This window comes from Corythoichthys intestinalis, chromosome 3 (assembly GCF_030265065.1).
Source record: "Corythoichthys intestinalis isolate RoL2023-P3 chromosome 3, ASM3026506v1, whole genome shotgun sequence".
Taxonomy (NCBI): Eukaryota; Metazoa; Chordata; class Actinopteri; order Syngnathiformes; family Syngnathidae; genus Corythoichthys; species Corythoichthys intestinalis.
This window is the reverse complement of record NC_080397.1, coordinates 66,779,635-66,801,347: the sequence shown is the minus strand read 5'-3', so window position 1 is coordinate 66,801,347 and position 21,713 is coordinate 66,779,635. Positions and strand designations below refer to the sequence as shown.

Sequence of the window (21,713 nt, the reverse complement as noted above, 5' to 3'; positions counted from 1 at the left end):
CTCGTCCTTTATTGGCATCCGCCACATCCAATATGGCGGAAGCACCGACGTTTACATCCGAAGCAAGCGCTGTGATCAGATGATGCTTACGTTTTATCATGTGACTTTTCCTGCGAACATGGCTGACAAACCAGACGAAATGTCATTCTTGCGCAGGATTTTCCTCGTTTTAATAAGTTGTTGCGTTTTACTCAATAATTTGGTTGAAGCTGTAGTACAAACGGCGATTATCGACAAAAACACTGGGCAACTTTCTCTTTTGGAGGGTTACAGAGAAGATTTCGTGGCCTGGGCTAACTTCACCGACGACATTCAAACTTCAGGGTAGGTCTGTTGGTTTGACGACATAGTTGGATCCTTATTGAGTGAGTCTTATGTGTTTATATCACACCAGCTGGGCTTTCTTGGAGGTGACAACTAGCAGTGAATACAATGATAGCATCCAGGCGTATGCAGCTGGAGCCGTGGAGGCTTCAGTCACATCTCAGGTCAGCCTTTTAGACAACATTCTTGGTTGCACTAGGTCCTAAGACACATCAATATCATAGTATGCTTTTTTTTTTTATTTTATTTTGTATTTCTGTAGCTTATCTACAAGCACTGGATGAACACACTAATGGGTTACTGTGGACCCTTCTCGAAAGATTCTGGTTACTGCAATCGCCTTAAAACTTTCATCATGATGAACCTGCAGTGGATTCAGGAGCAAATGGAGAAGGAACCAAATTCACCATACTGGTACCAGGTACATTGGAGGTCTTCTCTCTGAATTACAGGGCCCCTAAAAAGACATAGACAGAAATACAATCAATTTCAAAATCGAGTGTGCACCTATCTGGTGCGCCCTAGAAAGTATCTAGGGCGCACCAGTAAATTCCCTTTTATAGGCCACAAACTCAAGACGCGCATCGGACACCAGCTTTTTCGGCGTGCTAAAAATGATAACACAGGATTTTAGGGCTGCAGCTATCGAATATTTTAGTAATCGACTGAAAATTCTATCGATTAATCGAGTAATCGGATAAAACAAATATATTTTTAGGTGAAGAGCAATTATAAATATACATGAGAAAACAAGACATTCATCTAATTTTGAACCATTTTCAGTCACTCAATCTCTTTATTTTCGATGTATATTGTTGGAAAACAGCCAACAATTGCATCTCAGATGTAACTAGAATTAAAAAAAAAAAGAGACTAATTCACTGCTTTCACTCAAAAAACTTTTAGATCTTATTAAAAAAATATATATATATATATCTTACCTAAAAATGCCGTTACGCTTGATAACACACATCACTTAAAAGTTAGGATTTTTTTCCCATGTGTTTCAATTGAATTTTTCTTTGTGTCAAGCCATTTTTAAGTTCTAGTGAAGTTTTAAGTTAGTCTAAACTGCAAGTCCTGATAGGATTTTGAGTTTTTGCAGTGTTCAAAATAAATGTATGATACAGGCTGTATTGGAGCACATTAGGGACCAGTGCTACTTGGTGTTTTATCGAGCAATGACTACTGAGCTAAAATTGATAGTTAGCATGATTAAGTTTTTATTTTACACCCTCATCACTCCACAATGCTATGTTATGTTAAAGCCTGTATGTAAGACACGTTAGCCACGCATCGACAGTGGTCATAATTAATTGAAACCTAGCCCTCCGCAGGGCTAACGTTACGTGAGCTAGTAGCGACAGTAACGTTAATCTTATTTATTAGCGCTTGGCGCTCTTTATTAGCGCTTAGCGCTCTACTGCTTTAAGATGGCGGCTGTTTACTAAAGCTGCCCAGACGCGGCCGAGTCTGTCATTAAGCATCTAGTTCAACATATATGTGATCTCTATGAGACGCATGAGACGCTACCTGTACCAACGTAGCATCGTGCGTGCTAGTATTTAGCAACGTCGGCGTCGTTTGTGGCGGCTGTCGGCTGCAGTAAGTTTTTTTTTTTTTTTTTCCTTCTTCCTCTCCGCACGTGACAACGCGTTGTCCCGCATTAAAAGTAGTCCGAGCAAAACGTGATGCTTAGAGCTATCAAAATAAACGATTACTCGAGGTGAATAAAATTACTCGGATCAGTTTTTAAACTCGAGTTACTCGAGTTGCTCGAGTACTCTTTTCAGCTCTACAGGATTTAGTTGAGCTTTACTTCTGGACTCAACTATAAACATATTACTGCATTACACACACATTACACATCGTCACCATTGCATTGTCTCGGAACATGACAAAAACAATCTGGTGTGCGATTGTTTAAATTTATTGAATTTGAATTTTTTTTGAATTTTTTTTTTTATTGTCATTGTCATCATCATCAAAATCATTGACAGTTTCAGAGTGTGGAATTTTACTCGAAGGAAAGACGAAGACAGACAAGGAAAGACGGGAAAAGCAGATGCTTATCGAAACCCGTCCCCCATCAGCCAGGGACGCACAGACAGCATATTGTGTTACAGTCCAGTCATAATCTTCACATTTTGTTCAAAAGAATTATTCATGATGCCATGCACCCTAACAAGGTTCCCAGGGCCTTTGGAAGGGAAACAGCCCCACAGCATCACTGACCCACCCCCATACGTCACAGTGGGTATGAGGTGCTTTTCAGCATGCGCATCTTTCGTGGCACGCCAGACCCAATTTAGAGTGTTTGTTGCCAAAAAGCTCCATCTTGGTCCCACACAAAAATACACCCGGTCCCAGGCTTCAACTCGGACTGTGCGCTTTGGTCAGATGGGACCAATGGGATGTTTTGCTTCCAAAGGCCCTGGGAACCTTGTTAGGGTGCATGGCATCATGAATGCTTTGAAATACCAGGATATTTTAAATCAAAATCTGTTGCCCGAAAGCTGAAGATGGGTCGTCACTGGGTCTTTCAGCAAGACAATGACCCTAAACATATGGCCAAATCTACACAGAAATGGTTCACCAGACACAAAATCAAGCTCCTCCCATGGCCATCTCAGTCCCCAGACCTTGTTTTGTTGGCAAAAGGGGGTTGTACAAAGTATTGACACCAATAATTGTGACACACATTATTTGATGTCAAATAATTATTTCTGTATGTGGGATTTCCCCCCCCCCACTGAATGAATACACTTGTATTGAAGGTTGGATTTTTCTCTTTTTTTCCATTAAGGTCCCATATTATTTGAAAAAAAAAAAATATATATATATATATATATATTAGAAGCTAAAAAACACATCTTTTTCAGGGTTGCCAATAATTATGGAGGGCACTGTATAAGTGCAGAACTGAACAAGTACAAACTATGGGACAAGAGATGAAGCTTTTTGATTTTTTTTTTCTTTTTCATGGCAGGTTCGCCTGGCTCTTCTTCAGCTCAAAGGTCTGGAAGACAGTTACAATGAAGAACTGTCATTTCCTACTGGCCCAATATCATTTAACCCATTTGGTTTCCTGTAAGTAAACGTGATTTGCATAGAATCCATCTAATCAATGCCAGCGAAAAATGACATTGCCCTGCCTTGTACTACCAACCAGACTCTTCCAAATGGGTGGAGATCTGGAAGACTTGGAATCGGCTCTGAATAAATCCAGCCTGACTCGGCCACTTGGATCTGGCTCTTGCTCTGCTCTCATTAAGCTGTTGCCAAACAATAAGGATCTACTTGTTGCACATGACACCTGGAATACCTATCAGTCAATGTTGCGGATCATAAAGAAATACAACTTTTCCTTCAAAGTTTCCCCATTAGGTACTTTTTAAACTACTGTTCTGCATTATACGTTTATATTCATTATTTAGAACGATTACAGTCATGTACCATAGACTCCACCATCAGTTGACAAAACAGCTCCCACAGGCATTGCGTCACGCCTTCCCGTAGGGGGCCGACCCAGTCAGAACGTTGGGTTGGCTTTCACTTTTATAAACACACACACAATGTGTTCTAACACTGGATTTAGGTGGAAAAAGGACAAAGGTTTTACTGCATGCAAGCAGGCAGGAGTGTCTCGGGAGTGATTTGGTCGAGGATTCAAGGTAATTATTATATTAAATAGTACCATGCATGCACTCTGAAACGTGAAAAAATTATTGGATAAAATTAGTGTAACTTTGTCTTGAAATATTTTGGTAAAATGAATGGTAACTGCCCATTTTTTTTTGCTTTTAACCAAGAATCTAGACTGTTTTACGTTCATATGTATAAAAATTCCGCAATTTAAGCATCTATTTACAAGAATTTTCCACTTAAAAAGCTTTGTTTTGTGACGGCCGCCATGTTGGATTACGCAATACCATAACTTTTGCTTGAAATATTTACGTAAAATGAACGATAACTGCCCATTTTTTTGCTTTTAACAAAGAATCTAGACTGTTTTACGATCATATGTACAGAAATTCCGCAATTTAAGCAATTATTTACTAGAATTTCAACTTAAAAAGCTTTTGTTTTGTGACAGCCGCCATGTTGGATTACACAATACTGTAACTTTTGCTTGAAATATTTACTGCCCGATTTTTGCTTTTAACCAAGAATATCGACTGTTTTACGTTCATATGTATAGAAATTCTGCATTTTAAGCAATTATTTACAAGAATTTAAACTTAAAAGGCTTCATTTTGTAACGGCCGCTATGTTGGATTACCCAATACCGTAACTTTGGCTCGAAATATTTACGTAAAATGAACGATAACTGCCTGTTTTTTTTTGTTTTTTTTTTTTGCTTTTAACCAAGAGTCTAGACTGCTTTACGTTCATTTGTATAAAAATTCCACAATTTCAGCATTTATTTACAAGAATTTTCTACTTAAAAAGCTTTGTTTTGTGACGGCCGCCATGTTGGATTACGCAATACCATAACGTTTGCTTGAAATTTTTACGTAAAATGAACGATAACTGCACATTTTTTTGCTTTTAACAAAGAATCTAGACTGTTTTATGATCATATGTACAGAAATTCCACAATTTAAGCAATTATTTACAAGAATTTCAACTTAAAATGCTTTGTTTTGTAACGGCCACCATGTTGGATTACACAATACCGTAACTTTTGCTTGAAATATTTACTGCCCGTTTTTTGCTTTTAACCAAGAATCTCGACTGTTTTACGTTCATATGTTTAGAAATTCTGCACTATAAGCAATTATTTACAAGAATTTCAACTTAAAATGCTTCGTTTTGTAACGGCCGCCATGTTGGATTACACAATACCATAACTTTGGCTAGAAATATTTACGTAAAATGAATGATAACTGCCTTTTTTTTTTTTTTTTTTTTTTTTTTTTTTTTTTTGCTTTTAACCAAGAGTCTAGACTGCTTTACGTTCATTTGTATAAAAATTCCGCAATTTAAGCATCTATATACAAGAATTTTCCACTTAAAAAGCTTTGTTTTGTGACAGCCGCCATGTTGGATTGCACAATATCGTAACTTTTGCTTGAAATATTTACGTAAAATGAACGATAACTGCCCGTTTTTTTGCTTTTAACCAAGAATCTAGACTGTTTTATGTTCATAAGTATAGAAATTCTGCAATATAAGCAATTATTTACAAGAATTTCAACTTAAAAAGCTTTGTTTTGTAACGGCTGCCATGTTGGATTACAAAATACCATAACGTTGGCTTGAAATATTTACGTAAAATGAACGATAACTGTCCGTTTTTTGGTTTTTTTTTTTTTGTTGTTGTTTTTTTTTTTTTTTTGCTTTTAACCAGGAATATAGACTGTTTTACGTTCACATGTATAGAAATTCGGCAATTTAAGCATCTATTTACAAGAATTTTCAACTTAAAAAGCTTTGTTTTGTGACTGCCGCCAAGTTGGATTTTGTATTCCTACACAATAGCGGAATTCAACCTAAATAAGTTGTGATTGTATCCAGAAAAATGCCAATTTTGCTTTTGTTGAGTAAAATTAAGATGATTCTGCATCATCAAGTATTAAGTTTCCGATGTGAAAACAGTGATTTTTTTTAGCTGGTTAAAACTTGCACTAAATTAAAAAAATGAAGTTGCTATTTTGGGCAAAAACCTGTATGATATGGTAAATATTGCTATTGATCCCGAAAATATAGGTGATTATCTTTGCGTTTGGTGATTTTTGTGAATCAAGCGGAAAATTTTAGCATTGCATAGTTTTGTTAGACTTGTATTAAAAAAAAAAAAAAAATTGGGAACGACTTCGAATTTTTTGATATCGCTACTCATGGAGGCTCATGTAGGCTTAAAGTAGGTGCCTGTTTTGCTTTTGTTGTGAAAATACTTGATTTTTAATTTTTGAAAATAGGCCCCCTACCTTCCCTGAGCCCCGTGTCCTGTCAGCTGATAGTGAAGTCTATGCATGTACATTGTTTTGAAGGAGGACAGCAAGCATCCTCCACAATAAGAAATGTTGCAGGCTGTTATGATTTAATTAGTTAACAAGAACACAATTATACAGTTGTGGTCAAAAGTTTACATGCACTTGTGAAGAACAATGTCATGGCTCTCTTGAGTTTCCAGTCATTTCTACAACTCTGATTTTTCTCTGATAGAGTGATTGGAACAGATACTTCTTTGTCACAAAAAAACATTTATGAAGTTTGGTTCTTTTAAAACTTTATTATGGGTGAACAGAAAAAGAGATCAAATCTGCTGGGTCAAAAATATACATACAGCAGCGCTAATATTTGCTAACATGTCCCTTGGCCATTTTCACTTCAATTAGGCGCTTTTGGTAGCCATCCACAAGCTTCTGGCAAGCTTCTGGTTGAATCTTTGACCACTCCTCTTGACAGAATTGGTGCAGTTCAGTTAAATTTGATGGCTTTCTGACATGGACTTGTTTCTTCAGCATTGTTCACAAGTTCAAGTCAGGACTTTGGGAAGGCCAAAACCTTAATTCTAGCCTGATTTAGCCATTCCATTACCACTTTTGATGTGTGTTTGGGGTCATTGTCCTGTTGGAACACCCAACTGCGCCCGAGACCCAATCTTCGGGCTGATGAAGTTAGGTTATCTTGAAAAATTTGAAGGTAATCCTCCTTCTTCATTATCCCATTTACTCTCTGTAAAGCACCAGTTCCATTGGAAGCAAAACAGCTCCACAGCATAATACTAACACCACCGTGCTTGACGGTAGGCATGGTGTACTTGGGGTTAAAGGCCTCACCTTTTCTCCTCCAAACATATTGCTGGGCATTGTGGCCAAACAGCTCGATTTTTGTTTCATCTGACTACAGAACTTTCCTCCAGAAGGTCTTATCTTTGTCCATGTGATCAGCAGCAAACTTCAGTCGAGCCTTAAGGTGCCGCTTTTGGAGCAAGGGCTTCCTTCTTGCACGGCAGCCTCTCAGTCCATGGAGATGCAAAATACGCTTGACTGTGGACACTGTCAGCTGTGTTCCAGCAGCTTCTAATTCTTGGCAGATCTGCTTTTTAGTGATTCTCGGTTGAATCTTCACCCTCCTGACCAATTTTCTCTCAGCAGCAGGTGATAGCTTGCGGTTTCTTCCTGATCTTGGCAGTGACAAAACAGTGCCATACACTTTATACTTACAAACAATTGTTTGCACTGTTGCTCTTGGGACCTGCAGCTGCTTTGAAATGACTCCAAGTGACTTTCCTGACTTGTTCAAGTCAATAATCACTCACAAGAAATTGCTAATTCGTGTTGCTGTATGTATATTTTTGACCCACCAGATTTGATCACTTTTTCTGTTAACCCATAATAAAGTCATAAAACAACCAAACTTCATGAATGTTTTTTGTGACAAAGAAGTATCTGTTCCAATCACTCTATCGGAGAAAAATCAGAGTTGAAGAAATAACTGGAAACTCAAGAGAGCCATGACATTATGTTCTTCACAAGCGTAATTTAAACTTTTGACCACAACTGTATGCATTAATGTTGTCTACAGATAATCTTATCCTTCCTGGACGGATCCAGGCATTCTCGTCCTACCCTGGGTCTATTTTTTCTGGAGATGACTTTTATATCCTTAGCAGTGGCCTGGTAAGCGCTCCCATTGGCAGTCATTACAACACACTCATTTTACAGCATACTGAATGATCTTAGCCAACAATAAATGGATGAGTTTTGAATAATTCATTACTTGGCTGTAGGTTACCCTAGAAACCACCATTGGAAACAACAACCCTGCTCTGTGGAAGTTCGTTCAACCCACAGGCACTGTGATGGAATGGCTGAGGAACATTGTAGCAAACCGCCTGGCAGTTACTGCCAAAGCCTGGGTGGAGTTATTCAGAAAGTACAACAGTGGCACGTAAGTTTCAAGCAACATTCAGCTCAATGCTAACATCAGAATTCCACATCTTGAATCCTGGGTTAACACTAAAATTATCCGATGCCTGCTGTGTCAAGGTATAACAACCAGTGGATGATCGTGGACTATAACAACTTTGCTCCAGGGAAGACAGACATCATGGAGGACCTATTTGTCGTATTGGAGCAAATTCCGTAAGTCTATTAAACTCCCTTTTTAGTTTTTTTTAGTTTTTCCTTTTTACAAATGGGTCATTCAACTCTTTTAAAATTACAGGGGTCAAATTGTTTCTGCTGATAAAACACAAGAATTGCTTCAGAAAGGATACTGGGCAAGTTACAACATACCGTGAGTATGGATCCACAATGCAGGTAGTCCTCGGGTTACGAATGAGTTACGTTCCCACGCTGGCGACGTAACCTGAATTTCTGCGTAAGTCTGAATTAATCGTTTAAGTACACCAAAATAAGTATTCGAAAAACCCAAAAGTATTGTATTTTGCTTAGGGCTGTCAAAATTATCGCGTTAACGGGCGTTAATTTTTTAAAATTAATCACGTTAAAATATTTGACGCAATTAACGCAGATGACCCGCTCAGACAGATTCAAATCACAGTTCAGTGAAACGCTCACTTGTTGTGTTTTATGGAGTTTTGCCGCCCTCTGCTGGCGCTTGGGTGCGACTGATTTTATAGGCTTCAGCGCCCATGAGCATTGTGTAAGTAATTATTGACATCAACAATGGCGGGCTACTAGTTTATTTTTTGATTGAAAATTTTACAAATTTCATTAAAACAAAACCATTAAGAAGGGTTTTAATATAAAATTTCTATAACTCTTACTAACATTTATCTTTTACGAACTACAAGTCTTTCTATCCATGGATCGCTTTAACAGAATGTTACTAATGTTAATGCCATCTTATTGATTTATTGTTATAATAAACTAATACAGTCCTTATGTACCGTATGTTGAATGTATACATCCATCTCGTCTTATATTTCCATTCCAACAATAATTTACAGAAAAATATGGCATATTTTATAGATGGTTTGAATTGCGATTAATTACGATTAATTAATTTTCAAGCTGTAATTAACTCGATTAAAAATTTTAATCGTTTGACAGCCCTAATTTTTCTGAATGATCGATGTTTCGTCCCAAATCGAAGGCTCGCTAAGGGGAGCAACATAAAACGGGTTCACAAATTGATTCAATTTATTTACAAGTCCAAATCACAATCAACAATGAATACAAAATACGAAAGAAGCTTGCCTTCAGGGTAAGCCCAGGCCAAAACAACAAACAAAAGGAATCTCAGGCATGAAAATCACTCACCTTTCGGCGAAATTCGCCGTTTTGAAGTAAAAAAGGATGACCTACGTGAATTGTGTCGATCCGAGGGGAACATTTTTCAGGGGGACGGGGGGGGGGGGTCGTAAGTCCATCTAACTAACGACATGTTTTATTGAAGTTGCTAAGCCTGTCGCGATATGCAATGAGTCCATTTATCGCAAGGTAAATAAAAATGAGGGCGGTAATTTTCATTGCTGCGTTTTATCACCGCGTGCATGCGAGCATACATTTGCAGGGTCCCTGCTGGTTATTAAAAATATTTAAAAAGCATTGAATTTAGTTTTACATGATTAAAGGTACTAAAAGTATTAAATTAGCTGTTGTAAGTCTGGAATTTTTTCACCGTGGTCTTAATTTTCAAGAACATCTCAGTGCAACCTAAATTATATCCGTGACGAAGTTTTTTTTTTGTTTATTTTAATCCATAATGAAGATGACGAATAGAATTTTTACGATGCACTGCACTACAAAATGAAATGCAACTTGTGCGTGCCAAACCACCACAACCGGCAAAACGGAAAATGCACCCACCTCTGCATCGGGAATGCGTCCGTTTGTCGGTGGAACGAAAACCCTGCAGGCAGAAGTATTGTGGATTCTGAACACCAAAACAGACCACCATTCATATACTTCAAATGAGTCCATTGGTGATCTGTTACGTCATTTTTGGTCGGCATCGGTTGTCACAATATTGGTCATATTGCGTCTTGTTCCAGAGGGAGCGTTCCCGATGTTGTAACTGTCTTTTGTAACGAATTTTCAGTTGGCAGAAAAAAAAAACGCACATTTTCTTAATGTTTAAATAGTCTACATATTTTCATGATCATTATAAATGCATTTACAGAATGAAATAATGCTGGAAAAGTTTGTTAAACATAATGTTGGTCAAATCGTGTTTTTTTCCGGAGGGAGCTTTCCCGACTTCGTAACTGCAGCCAATTGAAGTTCATTAAGACTTTAAGATAGAGGTAAAATCGGGCCTAAAAAAATCCAGCCCGACTCGAACTGGTCCGCGGGTATGAAAGCCCGACCCGCGTTTTGTGTGATAACATTTGTGACGATGTCTGCATAAAACCCTGTCTTTTGTAACGAATTCTCAGTTAGCAGGAAAAAAACGCACATTTTCTTAATGTTTAAATAGACTACATATTTTTATGATCATTATAAATTTATTTACACAACAAAATAACACTGGAAAAGTTTGTTAAATCTAAATAAACAGATGCGGTTTTGCGGACTCAGGGGAAGATTAAAAAGGGCGTATAGGCACGCTCTGGCTCTGCAATGACCATACAACGCCTTCTTTTTTTAATCCAAATTATTTATTTTGTAACAATTATTCCTTAGTTTGTCATTCATTCGTTAATATAGTTATTTCAAAAAGTTAGCGAGAAAGAACCCTGCCCCGGCCCGACGTAATATTTGACATTTTAATTTTACATTTATGTTTTCAGTTTAATTTAGCTGTTTCCAGCTTGCTATGTTTATAATTGCAATGTTTGTTTACCGCTTTTCCTCTTACTGCGAAGAGGGAGGAAGTTACATCGGCTGCCGCTATAATATTTAAGTCATCAGCCATCTGCTCTGACCCGGGAATTTAACGCCTGCTTTCATACACACTGCTTCCCATGTCAGTCGACACGGGAAATTGTTTTCACTCACAACTGCTGCACGGTTAAGTCCCGCGATATTCCCGTTGTTTTGGAGTATGTGATAGGGGCTCAAGTTACATCCAGATACTTTAGGTTGCAGTTTATGGGTGGATCTGCTTAAACATTTCGGTTTGCCCTTTCGAATAAATGTGAATTTTGCCGCTTTAACTCGAGAGTTAGCCATGTTTACTGGGGTCTTGGCAGGTGCACTAGCAGCTAGCCTGTTACAGAAGATGGCTGGTCTGAGTCCTGTCCTCCTCTTTTTGTCCATAATTATTGTGTGGGTTTAAAAGAATTCTGACAGACTTTATAATGTTACTTTAAATGTGTTTAAATTGTATCTTCAATATGTGCATTCTTTTGTCAAACACACTCAGTAATTGAGTTTAAATTTGATGTTCAGTGTTTTATTTAACATGATCCAATATGATCTAAATAACGGGTGCAAGAAAAGTATTAATTTCCAGTTGAAATGGCATTAAAAAAGGTCTTAAAAGTCTTGAATTTAGATTTATAAATTCTGGGGGGACCCTGAGGTGTTGCCTCTTTGGATGCTTCACAAGCCACAAATGTGCGCGCAGGCTTGCAGCTCTTTCCCCTTTTCGTGGGAGCAAATGGCTCTTTCTCTTGTGTGTGCGTGCGCTCTTCTTCGTGTGCGTAAATACGTTCTTCTTCGTGTGTACATGCGCTCTTTCTCGTGTGCGGAAGTACTACCTGCTCTAGGCTTCGTGCACCAAAATAAAAGCATACATTACAAAACAAAAGTCAACATTATTTAAAAATTTTTTAAAAAGGACGGAGACTCCGTCGAAATCAAGTCGTAACCCGGGGATTACTTGTATTTATGTTTAACGTGATCAGCAGATGTTTTCAACTTAACGTTTTTGCAACATGTGTGATGGCAGGTACTATGAAGAAATATTTAATGCTAGCGGCTGTAATGAACTGGTCGAAAAGTTCGGTTCGTGGTTCTCTCTGGACGAGAATCCGCGTGCTCAGATATTCAAAAGAGACCAGAAAGCTGTGACTGATGTTGCCTCCATGATGCGCCTCATGAGGTTTGCGCCATCAAACATACTAATGTTATGCAGATTTAAATGTGGCAGAGGCGTTCATTCGTCTTTATTTGTATGTTCTGTTCTATTCAGATATAATAACTTTAAAAAAGACCCCTTGTCACGGTGCCAAGGCTGCAATCCACCTGAGAATGGCGAGAACGCCATCTCTGCTCGCTCAGATCTAAACCCGGCAAATGGCACTTACCCGTTCGGTGCCTTACGACAAAGATCCCATGGAGGAACGGATATGAAGGTATTTATTGTTTTGACATTCTTTATTGGGTAGGAGTGGGAACCTCTTGGTACCTCACGATACGATACGATTTGCGATACAAAGCTCACGATAACGATCTGACGATATGGCGATACAACGATTATGGATGTATTGGTCAGGAAATCATTCTAGGATATTCTACAAACAACTAATTAACAGAAAAACAAACTTCTAGTGTGAATTGGAATTAGGTTATCACTAGTAGACGTCCAATCCATTTGAACTGGGATTCGTTCATTCGCTGCCATCCCTCCCACTTCAAACGGATTGAACGTCTATGGCTGTCAGTGGCAGTCAATGCCAGGCAATTAGGTCATTTTGGGCCATTTAAGGTCTCATTGGAACAGCACCAAACAAAAGTTCCAGCATCATCACCTTGTCCAATGCAGATTCTTGACTCTTGACAAGGTGATGATGCTGGAACTTTTGTTTAGTGCTGTTCCAGTGAGATTTACAAAGACGATTGCCTGAAGAGGACATCAAAATTCCCTCAGTCCTTGATGATATGGGGCTGCATGTCAGGCAAAGGCACTGGGCTGTGGTTAAATCTTCAATAAATGCACAATTTTAGACAGCTTTTGTTATTACTTCAATTGAAGACACGTCTGTCATTTTCCAAGATGACAATGCATCATGCCACAGAGCTAAAACTGTTAAAGCACTCCTTGGAGAAAGACTCATCCAGTCAATGTCATGGCCTGCAAATAGCCCAGATCCCAACTCTATTGATAACCTGTGGAGGAAATTGAAAAAAAAAATTTTTTTAATGGTCCACAGCAAGGTTTCGACCTGCATGGATGATCTGGCAACTGCAATCAAAGAGAGTTGGCACCAAATTGATGAAGAATACTCATCAAGTCCATGCCTCAGAGACTGCAAGCTGTCATGAAAGCCAGAGGTGGTGCTACTAAATACTAGGGTTGTTCCGATCATTTTTTTTTCTCCCGATCCGATCCCGATCGTTTTAGTTTGAGTATCTGCCTATTCCGATATTTCCCGATCCGATTGCGTTTTTTTTTGCTCCTGATTCAATTCCAATCATTCCCGATAATTTTCTCCGATCATATACATTTTGGCAATGCATTGAGAAAAAGAATGAATAAAACTCGGACGAATATATACATTCAACATACAGTACATTCAATATACAGTACTGTATTTGTTTATTATGACAATAAATCCTCAAAATGGCATTTACATTATTAACATTCTTTCTGTGAGAGGGATCCACGGATAGAAAGACTTTGTATATTGTGACTAAATATTGCCATCTAGTGTATTTGTTCAGCTTTCAGTAAATGATACTGTAGGCATGCCCAAATGCATGACGGGAAGTGGAACCATGACTGTGCGTAGTGCTACCAATGGATATATCTTCTCTGCGTTGGGAAATAACATAAGATTACCTAACATACCTTGCTTCCCCACATTGCTTCCCATGATATTTCTAATCGTAGGGAGAGGGATTGTAAGGCTCTAGCCAATTAAAAAAAGGCTCCAAAGGCTGCCAAAATTCACTCTACTCATTTTACGCTGCCTTTTATCTCTCTATATAGGTAAAACGGCGCCATTACAGATTGAGCGCGACAATGCGTGAGTGGGTCGTGCAGCGCATGCATTAATTGCGTTAAATATTTTAACGTGATACATTTTTTAAAAAATTAATTACCGCCGTTATCGGGATAAATTTGATAACCCTACCTTAAGCCTAAACTAAAGACTCTGGATGAGTGTAACATATTATGTCTGTAACGTTAAATACAATTAGAAAACGATTTAATTAAAAATATATATATATATATATTTAAAAAAGGCATGGCCGATATTTTTTTGCCGATTCCGATACTTTGGAAATGACGTGATCGGACCCGATCGATCGGGACATCTCTACTAAATACTAAATACTACTAAGTACTAGAGATGTGTTTTGATTGTTATTTCTTTGTTTCTCATGATTCTATATTTTTTTTCCTCAGAATGGAGCGATTCCATAAATATTTCCCTGCACTTGTTCTATAAAGTTAACATTTACTGACCACCGCAATGTTTTTTATTCATTTCTTTTAGAGTTTCTGAATGCTAAAGAGTTGCACTTTTGAACTAATTCATTATTTTTTCAAGCTTTCTATCAGAGTTTGTTCAACATGATAAAATGTCTGAGTGAGTGCTCGAGACTGGTGTTTCCATACTTTTTGCTAGGTGTTGTATTTTGGTGGAAGATTTTGATAACAACTTGGTTCCTTTTTTTTTTTTTTTTAAACATTGACACCTTTTTACAACGATACCTCAATTCTTAGCAGGAGCATATCGATAACCTTTTGGGATACAAAGTATCACGATATATCACCATTTCGATTTTCGGTGTGAAAAAATATAGAAATATTGATATATCGTGATACTTCCAAAAGGTCATCGATATGCTCATGCTAAGAATCGAGATATCATTTTAAAAAAGTGTTAATCTTAAAAATGAAAAATGAGGAACCAATAAATTGCTACCAAAATCTTCAATAAGATGTGTCTCAGTTAACTCTATGGCTGCTACTGACAGCGCTCAACGCCCAATTCATTAAGACTGGGAAGGGCGAATGAACGTTCATTCCTCGAAACCAGAGTATTCACAGTCAGTCGTTCTGATTTCAGGGGCATTCAAAGGTCACTTTCTGTTTATTTTAAGGCCTTTACAGGTCACTTCCTGTTGAGTTTGGGTCACTGCCTATTGTTTTGGGAGATTCCCGGGTCACTTCCTGTTCTGTAACCCGACTTCAACAGGGAGAGACCCATAAAATGTCCTAAAATCATCAGGAAGTGACTGAAAATCAACAGGTAATGACCTGAAATGGCCCAAAATTACTGTATTTTCCGTACTAAAAGGCGCACCCAAAAGCCTTCAATTTTCTTAAGAGCCGATACTGCGCCGTATAATCCAATGCGACCTATTAATGGATCAATATTAGTTAGCCATGGCATGACATATCCTTTAAAGCAGCTTCATCTAGTGGATGCATAATTGAACCCCAGCAACTACTACTATTGCGCCTTATTATGCAGTGCGCCCTGTACAGTGAAGAAAATATTTCTCCCACTTAGAAATCATGGAGGGGTCTGAAATTTTTCATCGTAGGTGCATGACCACTGTGAGAGAGAGAATCTAAAAAGAAAAATCCAGAAATCACAATGTATGATTTTTTTTTCAACGATTTATTTGTGTGACAGAGCTGCAAATACTGGACTGTCTCAGAAAATTAGAATACACAATATTCTAATTTTCTGAGACAGTCCTGTACATTAATCCACCATTTAAAGCAGGGGTGTCCAAACTTTTTGCAAAGGGGACCAGATTTGGCGTGGTAAAAACGTGGGGGGCTGACCTTGGCTGACGTCCTTTACATAGAACAATATACAGGACTGTCTCAGAAAATTAGAATATTGTGTATTCTAATTTTCTGAGACAGTCCAGTAAGTATTTGAACAATGTGAAACGAATGTTAGTATTTGGTACAGTAGCCTTTGTTTGCAATTACAGAGGTCAAACCTTTCCTGTAGTTTTCCACAAGGCACACACTGCAGGAGGGATCTTGGCCAACTCCTCCACACATATGTTCTCTAGATCAGTTGGTTTCTGGGCTGTCACTGAGAAGCACAGAGTTTGAGCACGCTCCAAATGTTTTTTTATTGGGTTTAGGTCTGGAGACTGGCTAGGCCATGCTAAAACCTTTATATGCTTCTTACGCAGCCCTTCCTTGGTTTTCCTGGCTGTGCGCTTTGGGTCATTGTCATGTTGAAAGACCCAAGCACCAACCCATCTTCAATATTCTGACTGAGGGGAGGAGGTTGTTCCCCAAAATCTCACAATACAGGGCCCCAGTCATCCTCTTTTTAATATAGTGCACACGTCCTGTCCCATCCACAGAAAACACCCCAAACCATGATTCTACCACCTCCATGCTTCACAGTAGGGATGGTGTTCTTGGGATAGTACTCCTCATTCTTTTTCCTCCAAGCACGGTTAGTGAAATTACGACCAAAAACTTCTATTGCCCTCTCATCTGACCACAAAACTTGCTCCCATGACTCGTCGGCATCATCCAAATGGTCATAGGCCAACTTAAGACAGGCCTTGACATGTGCTGGTTTAAGTAGAATCTTCCGTGCCATGCATGATTTCAAACCATGACATCTTAGTGTATTACAAACAGTAACCTTGGAAACAGCTCTTTTCAGGTCATTGACCAACTCCTGTCCTGTAGTTCTGGGCGGATTCTTCATCATGATTGAGACCCTACGAGGTGATAACTTACAGGGGCTCCACTGATTGAGATTGACCGTCAAGGTTAGCTTTTTCCATTTTCTAATGATTGCTCCAAAAGTGGACCTTTTCTTCACCAAGCTGCTTGGTAATTGCTCCTTAGCCCATTCCAGCCTTGTGGAGGTGTACAATTTTGTATCTGGTGGACAGCTCTTTGGTCTTGGCCATGTTACAAGTTTGAGTCTTACTGACTGTATGGGGTGGGCAGGTGTCTTTATTAACGGAGGTCCAAAAATCGATTATTAGATGCATCGTGATTCGACATGTTATGATTAGATTACTGTCAGGGAAGCTCAAATTTGAACTGCAAGACAAGTGCTGCCTCGATAGCTCGATTACAGAAATGAATACGACCCCGACCATGGATTGGTTGGGGTCGTATTCATTTCTTCTTCTTCTTCGAAGGCTTTATGAACAAGAGCTCTCGGGTACAAACCGATGTGACCCAGTCAGGAGCTGTGATTACCCAGAAAGTACCAAGAAGTACAATAGAGACTGGACATTTATACTGTTGAAAGGGCGGTGCCGAAGCCCACTGTGAAACGAAACTTACTAAGAAACGAAACTCATCATCTCACAAACATGGGTATTTTTCCATCCAAAAACATCTTTGAGCTGAGACCTTGAGCGCTGGTCCCGGCTAGAACGAAGATAAGCTCATTGTATTCATTCAGGGCATATTATAAAAACAGGAACATAACAGTCCATATTTGGGCATATTGTGAAGGCTATGGGAAGGCACACTCAACAGATTAATGCTACAGTGTTCTCATGCAAGCGTAACAAAAGCATACAAAATATGATGTATAATGGTTGTGTTTTAAGCATGAATAAAATTCTCTCACAATTACGATTCATAAAGGTTCAAAAACGATAATTTTCCCTAATAACTGTATGACAGCCTCTCATAGCGGAACGAAATTGAAGACTCGGCTGCCGCCCAGACACCTTTAACAGACACACACACAAGATTGTTATGGATTCTGCTGGTTACTGAGCTAGAGATTTACTCCTTTTCAAAAGACTAGAAAATAAATTTGTGTATGAGACAGGCAGGGACCCGGCGGTCGCGCCTTTGTACGCAAGTTATTTTTTAGAGCGAGAGGGGAAGAGAGATGGTTCGTTGCTCCTTGTCTTTCAGATGTCCAGCAGTAGTTTCAAGTCATGTCAATTGAAAAATGTCCTGAGTGTGTTGCAAAGACCCGTGTGCTTTAAGAGTTAGCGCCGAGCGCTAAGATAATTAGCTAATTCGCTAACGTGTATTTCATATGCAGAACGTGTAAAACCATGATTAAGTACAGCGGTAACACGACAAACATGGGAAATAGTACAGAAATCTGTGAAAACAAAGTATATTGGTTAAAGGAAGTCTATTTCTAAAGACTTTGTTTCCAGAAAATGTGGAATTCATTCCAGCTTTGTAAATTTTATTGTATTGCTGAGAGAAATACAGTGCCTTGCAAAAGTATTCGGCCCCCTTGAACCTTGCAACCTTTCGCCACATTTCAGGCTTCAAACATAAAGATATAAAATTTTAATTTTTTGTCAAGAATCAACAACAAGTGGGACACAATCGTGAAGTGGAACAAAATTTATTGGATAATTTAAACTTTTTTAACAAATAAAAAACTGAAAAGTTGGGCGTGCAATATTATTCGGCCCCCTTGCGTTAATACTTTGTAGCGCCACCTTTTGCTCCAATTACAGCTGCAAGTCGCTTGGGGTATGTTTCTATCAGTTTTGCACATCGAGAGACTGACATTCTTGCCCATTCTTCCTTGCAAAACAGCTCGAGCTCAGTGAGGTTGGATGGAGAGTGTTTGTGAACAGCTGTCTTCAGCTCTTTCCACAGATTCTCGATTGGATTCAGGTCTGGACTTTGACTTGGCCATTCTAACACCTGGATACGTTTATTTTTGAACCATTCCATTGTAGATTTGGCTTTATGTTTTGGATCATTGTCCTGTTGGAAGATAAATCTCCGTCCCAGTCTCAGGTCTTGTGCAGATACCAACAGGTTTTCTTCCAGAATGTTCCTGTATTTGGCTGCATCCATCTTCCCGTCAATTTTAACCATCTTCCCTGTCCCTGCTGAAGAAAAGCAGGCCCAAACCATAATGCTGCCACCACCATGTTTGACAGTGGGGATGGTGTGTTCAGGGTGATGAGCTGTGTTGCTTTTACGCCAAACATATCGTTTTGCATTGTGGCCAAAAAGTTCAATTTTGGTTTCATCTGACCAGAGCACCTTCTTCCACATGTTTGGTGTGTCTCCCAGGTGGCTTGTGGAAAAACTTTAAACGAGACTTTTTATGGATATCTTTGAGAAATGGCTTTTTTCTTGCCATTCTTCCATAAAGGCCAGATTTGTGCAGTGTACGACTGATTGTTGTCCTATGGACAGACACTCCCACCTCAGCTGTAGATCTCTGCAGTTCATCCAGAGTGATCATGGGCCTCTTGGCTGCATCTCTGATCAGTTTTCTCCTTGTTTGAGAAGAAAGTTTGGAAGGACGGCCGGGTCTTGGTAGATTTGCAGTGGACTGATGCTCCTTCCATTTCAATATGATGGCTTGCACAGTGCTCCTTGAGATGTTTAAAGCTTGGGAAATCTTTTTGTATCCAAATCCGGCTTTAAACTACTCCACAACAGTATCTCGGACCTGCCTGGTGTGTTCCTTGGTTTTCATAATGCTCTCTGCACTTTAAACAGAACCCTGAGACTATCACAGAGCAGGTGCATTTATACGGAGACTTGATTACACACAGGTCACAGGTGGATTCTATTTATCATCATCGGTCATTTAGGACAACATTGGATCATTCAGAGATCCTCACTGAACTTCTGGAGTGAGTTTGCTGCACTGAAAGTAAAGGGGCCGAATAATATTGCACGCCCCACTTTTCAGTTTTTTATTTGTTAAAAAAGTTTAAATCATCCAATAAATGTTGTTCCACTTCACGATTGTGTCCCACTTATTGTTGATTTTTGACAAAAAAATTAAATTTCATATCTTTATGTTTGAAGCCTGAAATGTGGCGAAAGGTTGCAAGATTCAAGGGGGGGCGAATACTTTTGCAAGGCACTGTAAGTACTGCCTTTAAAATGATTAATGTTTTTGCACTTTCTTGTAAAACTAAAAAAAGAAACTTAAGGGCAGTTTTTTGTTGTATGGGCATGTTTCATCTGAAACACTGATTCACTACAGTGTATGTCTGTTTTGTGCAGATGACCTCTTACGGGATGTTTCGTCAGTATGAGATGCTGGCAATAAGTGGGCCCACTTGGGACCAGGTCCCGCCATTCCAATGGAGCACATCTCCATATAAGGATCTTCTGCACATGGGTCAACCTGATATTTGGGCATTTAAACCTGTTAAAGTGACCTGGACACCTTAATTGCAATAATGCCTTGCATTGACATAGTGGAATGAAAGCAAAGGGAAATAATGCTTAAACTAAATGAATTTTCTGATTACAGATGATATTCTGTATGAAGATAATGTTCTGGATTTTCTGTATCGATTGCACTTTTTGTTCGATTTAAGTACTGAAGGTAGATTTGAATATAAACTGTTCAATTGTGAAAGCAACTTGTTGTATTGGTATATGTGTGATCATGTTTGAATCGCTTATTTCTTTACCTTAAATGAATGTTTACACCTGTAGTTTTTTTTTGACAGATTTTATTTTGGTAATCAGAATGTTGATATTTTATTTTTGGGGTGAAAACACATTTCCAAAATAAACAGTCATTGTTATTGCTTTGTGACTTGATGCGAAATTGTGGAACTCTTTCATTCTAAATATCTATGGGAAAAGATGTTTGTGTATGTGTTTTTGTATTGGAAATAAAAGCGCCTGTGTATTATAATACAAATCCCTGCCGTTAGACTGCGCAATGACACACAAATCTGGGCACTATTATCAACCATCATAACCATCTTCCTTTTCAACCTCGAATTTAATTTTTGAAAATTTCACTCTTTTTGTCAGGAAAAAAAAATCGTTAATTCGTTTTTGCGCCATGTTAACGCTTCCTCTGTTAACTCTTCCGTTCCAATAGCGCCTTATCCAACGTGACCTGGTAGCAAGCAGGGTGTCAGGTGGTGGCCGTATTAACAAAAAAAAAAAAAAAAGCTTTTCAATGGATTTATTTAATCCCCAAAGATACGCTATTGTTTCAATGTGTTTTCTGTATTGATTTAATCACAGAAAAATTGTACCAAAACTTTTTTCTCCCCTAACACTAGGGGGCGCTGCAGCACTCTCAGCGCCACACTTCCCGCGCCACAGTCTTCAAATGAGAGACGGCGAGAACCAAAAGTGGTATTTGCCATGTGGCAAAATGCATTTTGCCATGTGGCAAAACTTGATTTTGCCGTGTGGCATTTTTTTTGCCATGTGGCTTTTTTTTTTTTTTTTTTTCTAGGCATGTGGCAAAATGGATTTTGTCATGTGGCATTTTTTTTGCCATGTGGCAAAATGGATTTTGCCATGTGGCTTTTTTTTTTTGCCATGTGGCAAAATGGATTATGCCATGTGGCATTTTTTTTGCCCTGTGGCAAAATGAATTTTGCCTTGCGGCATTTTTGCCATGTGGCAAAATGGATTTTTGACATTTTGAATTTTTTTTTGGTATGTGGCAAAATTGTCTTTGGTTTGTGTCATTTTTTGTGGGGGTGTATGGCATTTTTTGGGAGGGTATATGGCAGTTTTTCAGGCCATGCACGCCCATGCCATTGACGGCCATGCACGTCCAAATTTTTCCATTTATTTTAAATGGCAGAAAAACGTGTGGCTGTGATTTTTGGCCACCCGCTTACCATTACACAGCA

At 38.7% G+C, this 21,713-nt stretch overlaps 1 protein-coding gene across 2 annotated transcripts; it reads left to right on the top strand.

Moving 5' to 3' along the window:
* Window positions 1-106: 106 nt before the first annotated feature.
* Window positions 107-20,652, top strand: LOC130913172 (putative phospholipase B-like 2). 2 transcript variants are annotated; one of them, XM_057831545.1, is made up of 12 exons: window positions 107-324; window positions 395-488; window positions 587-745; window positions 3,314-3,414; window positions 3,497-3,711; window positions 7,861-7,955; window positions 8,066-8,226; window positions 8,325-8,420; window positions 8,503-8,574; window positions 12,139-12,291; window positions 12,382-12,544; window positions 20,104-20,652. In XM_057831545.1, the coding sequence occupies exons 1-12, from the start codon at window positions 119-121 to the stop codon at window positions 20,272-20,274; spliced, it is 1,686 nt and encodes a 561-aa protein (XP_057687528.1). In that variant the 5' UTR covers window positions 107-118; the 3' UTR covers window positions 20,275-20,652. The 2 variants fall into 2 exon arrangements, with proteins under 2 accessions (XP_057687528.1, XP_057687529.1); XM_057831546.1 differs by lacking the exon at window positions 20,104-20,652 and adding an exon at window positions 13,343-14,828.
* Window positions 20,653-21,713: the final 1,061 nt, after the last annotated feature.

Coding starts and splice junctions, on each gene's coding strand:
- LOC130913172 (XM_057831545.1), top strand. CDS start 119: ATGGCTGACAAACCAGACGAAATGTCATTCTTGCGCAGGATTTTCCTC. Junction 8,421..8,502: donor GTCGTATTGGAGCAAATTCC/GTAAGTCTATTA, acceptor TTAAAATTACAG/GGGTCAAATTGTTTCTGCTG. Junction 8,575..12,138: donor TGGGCAAGTTACAACATACC/GTGAGTATGGAT, acceptor GTGTGATGGCAG/GTACTATGAAGAAATATTTA.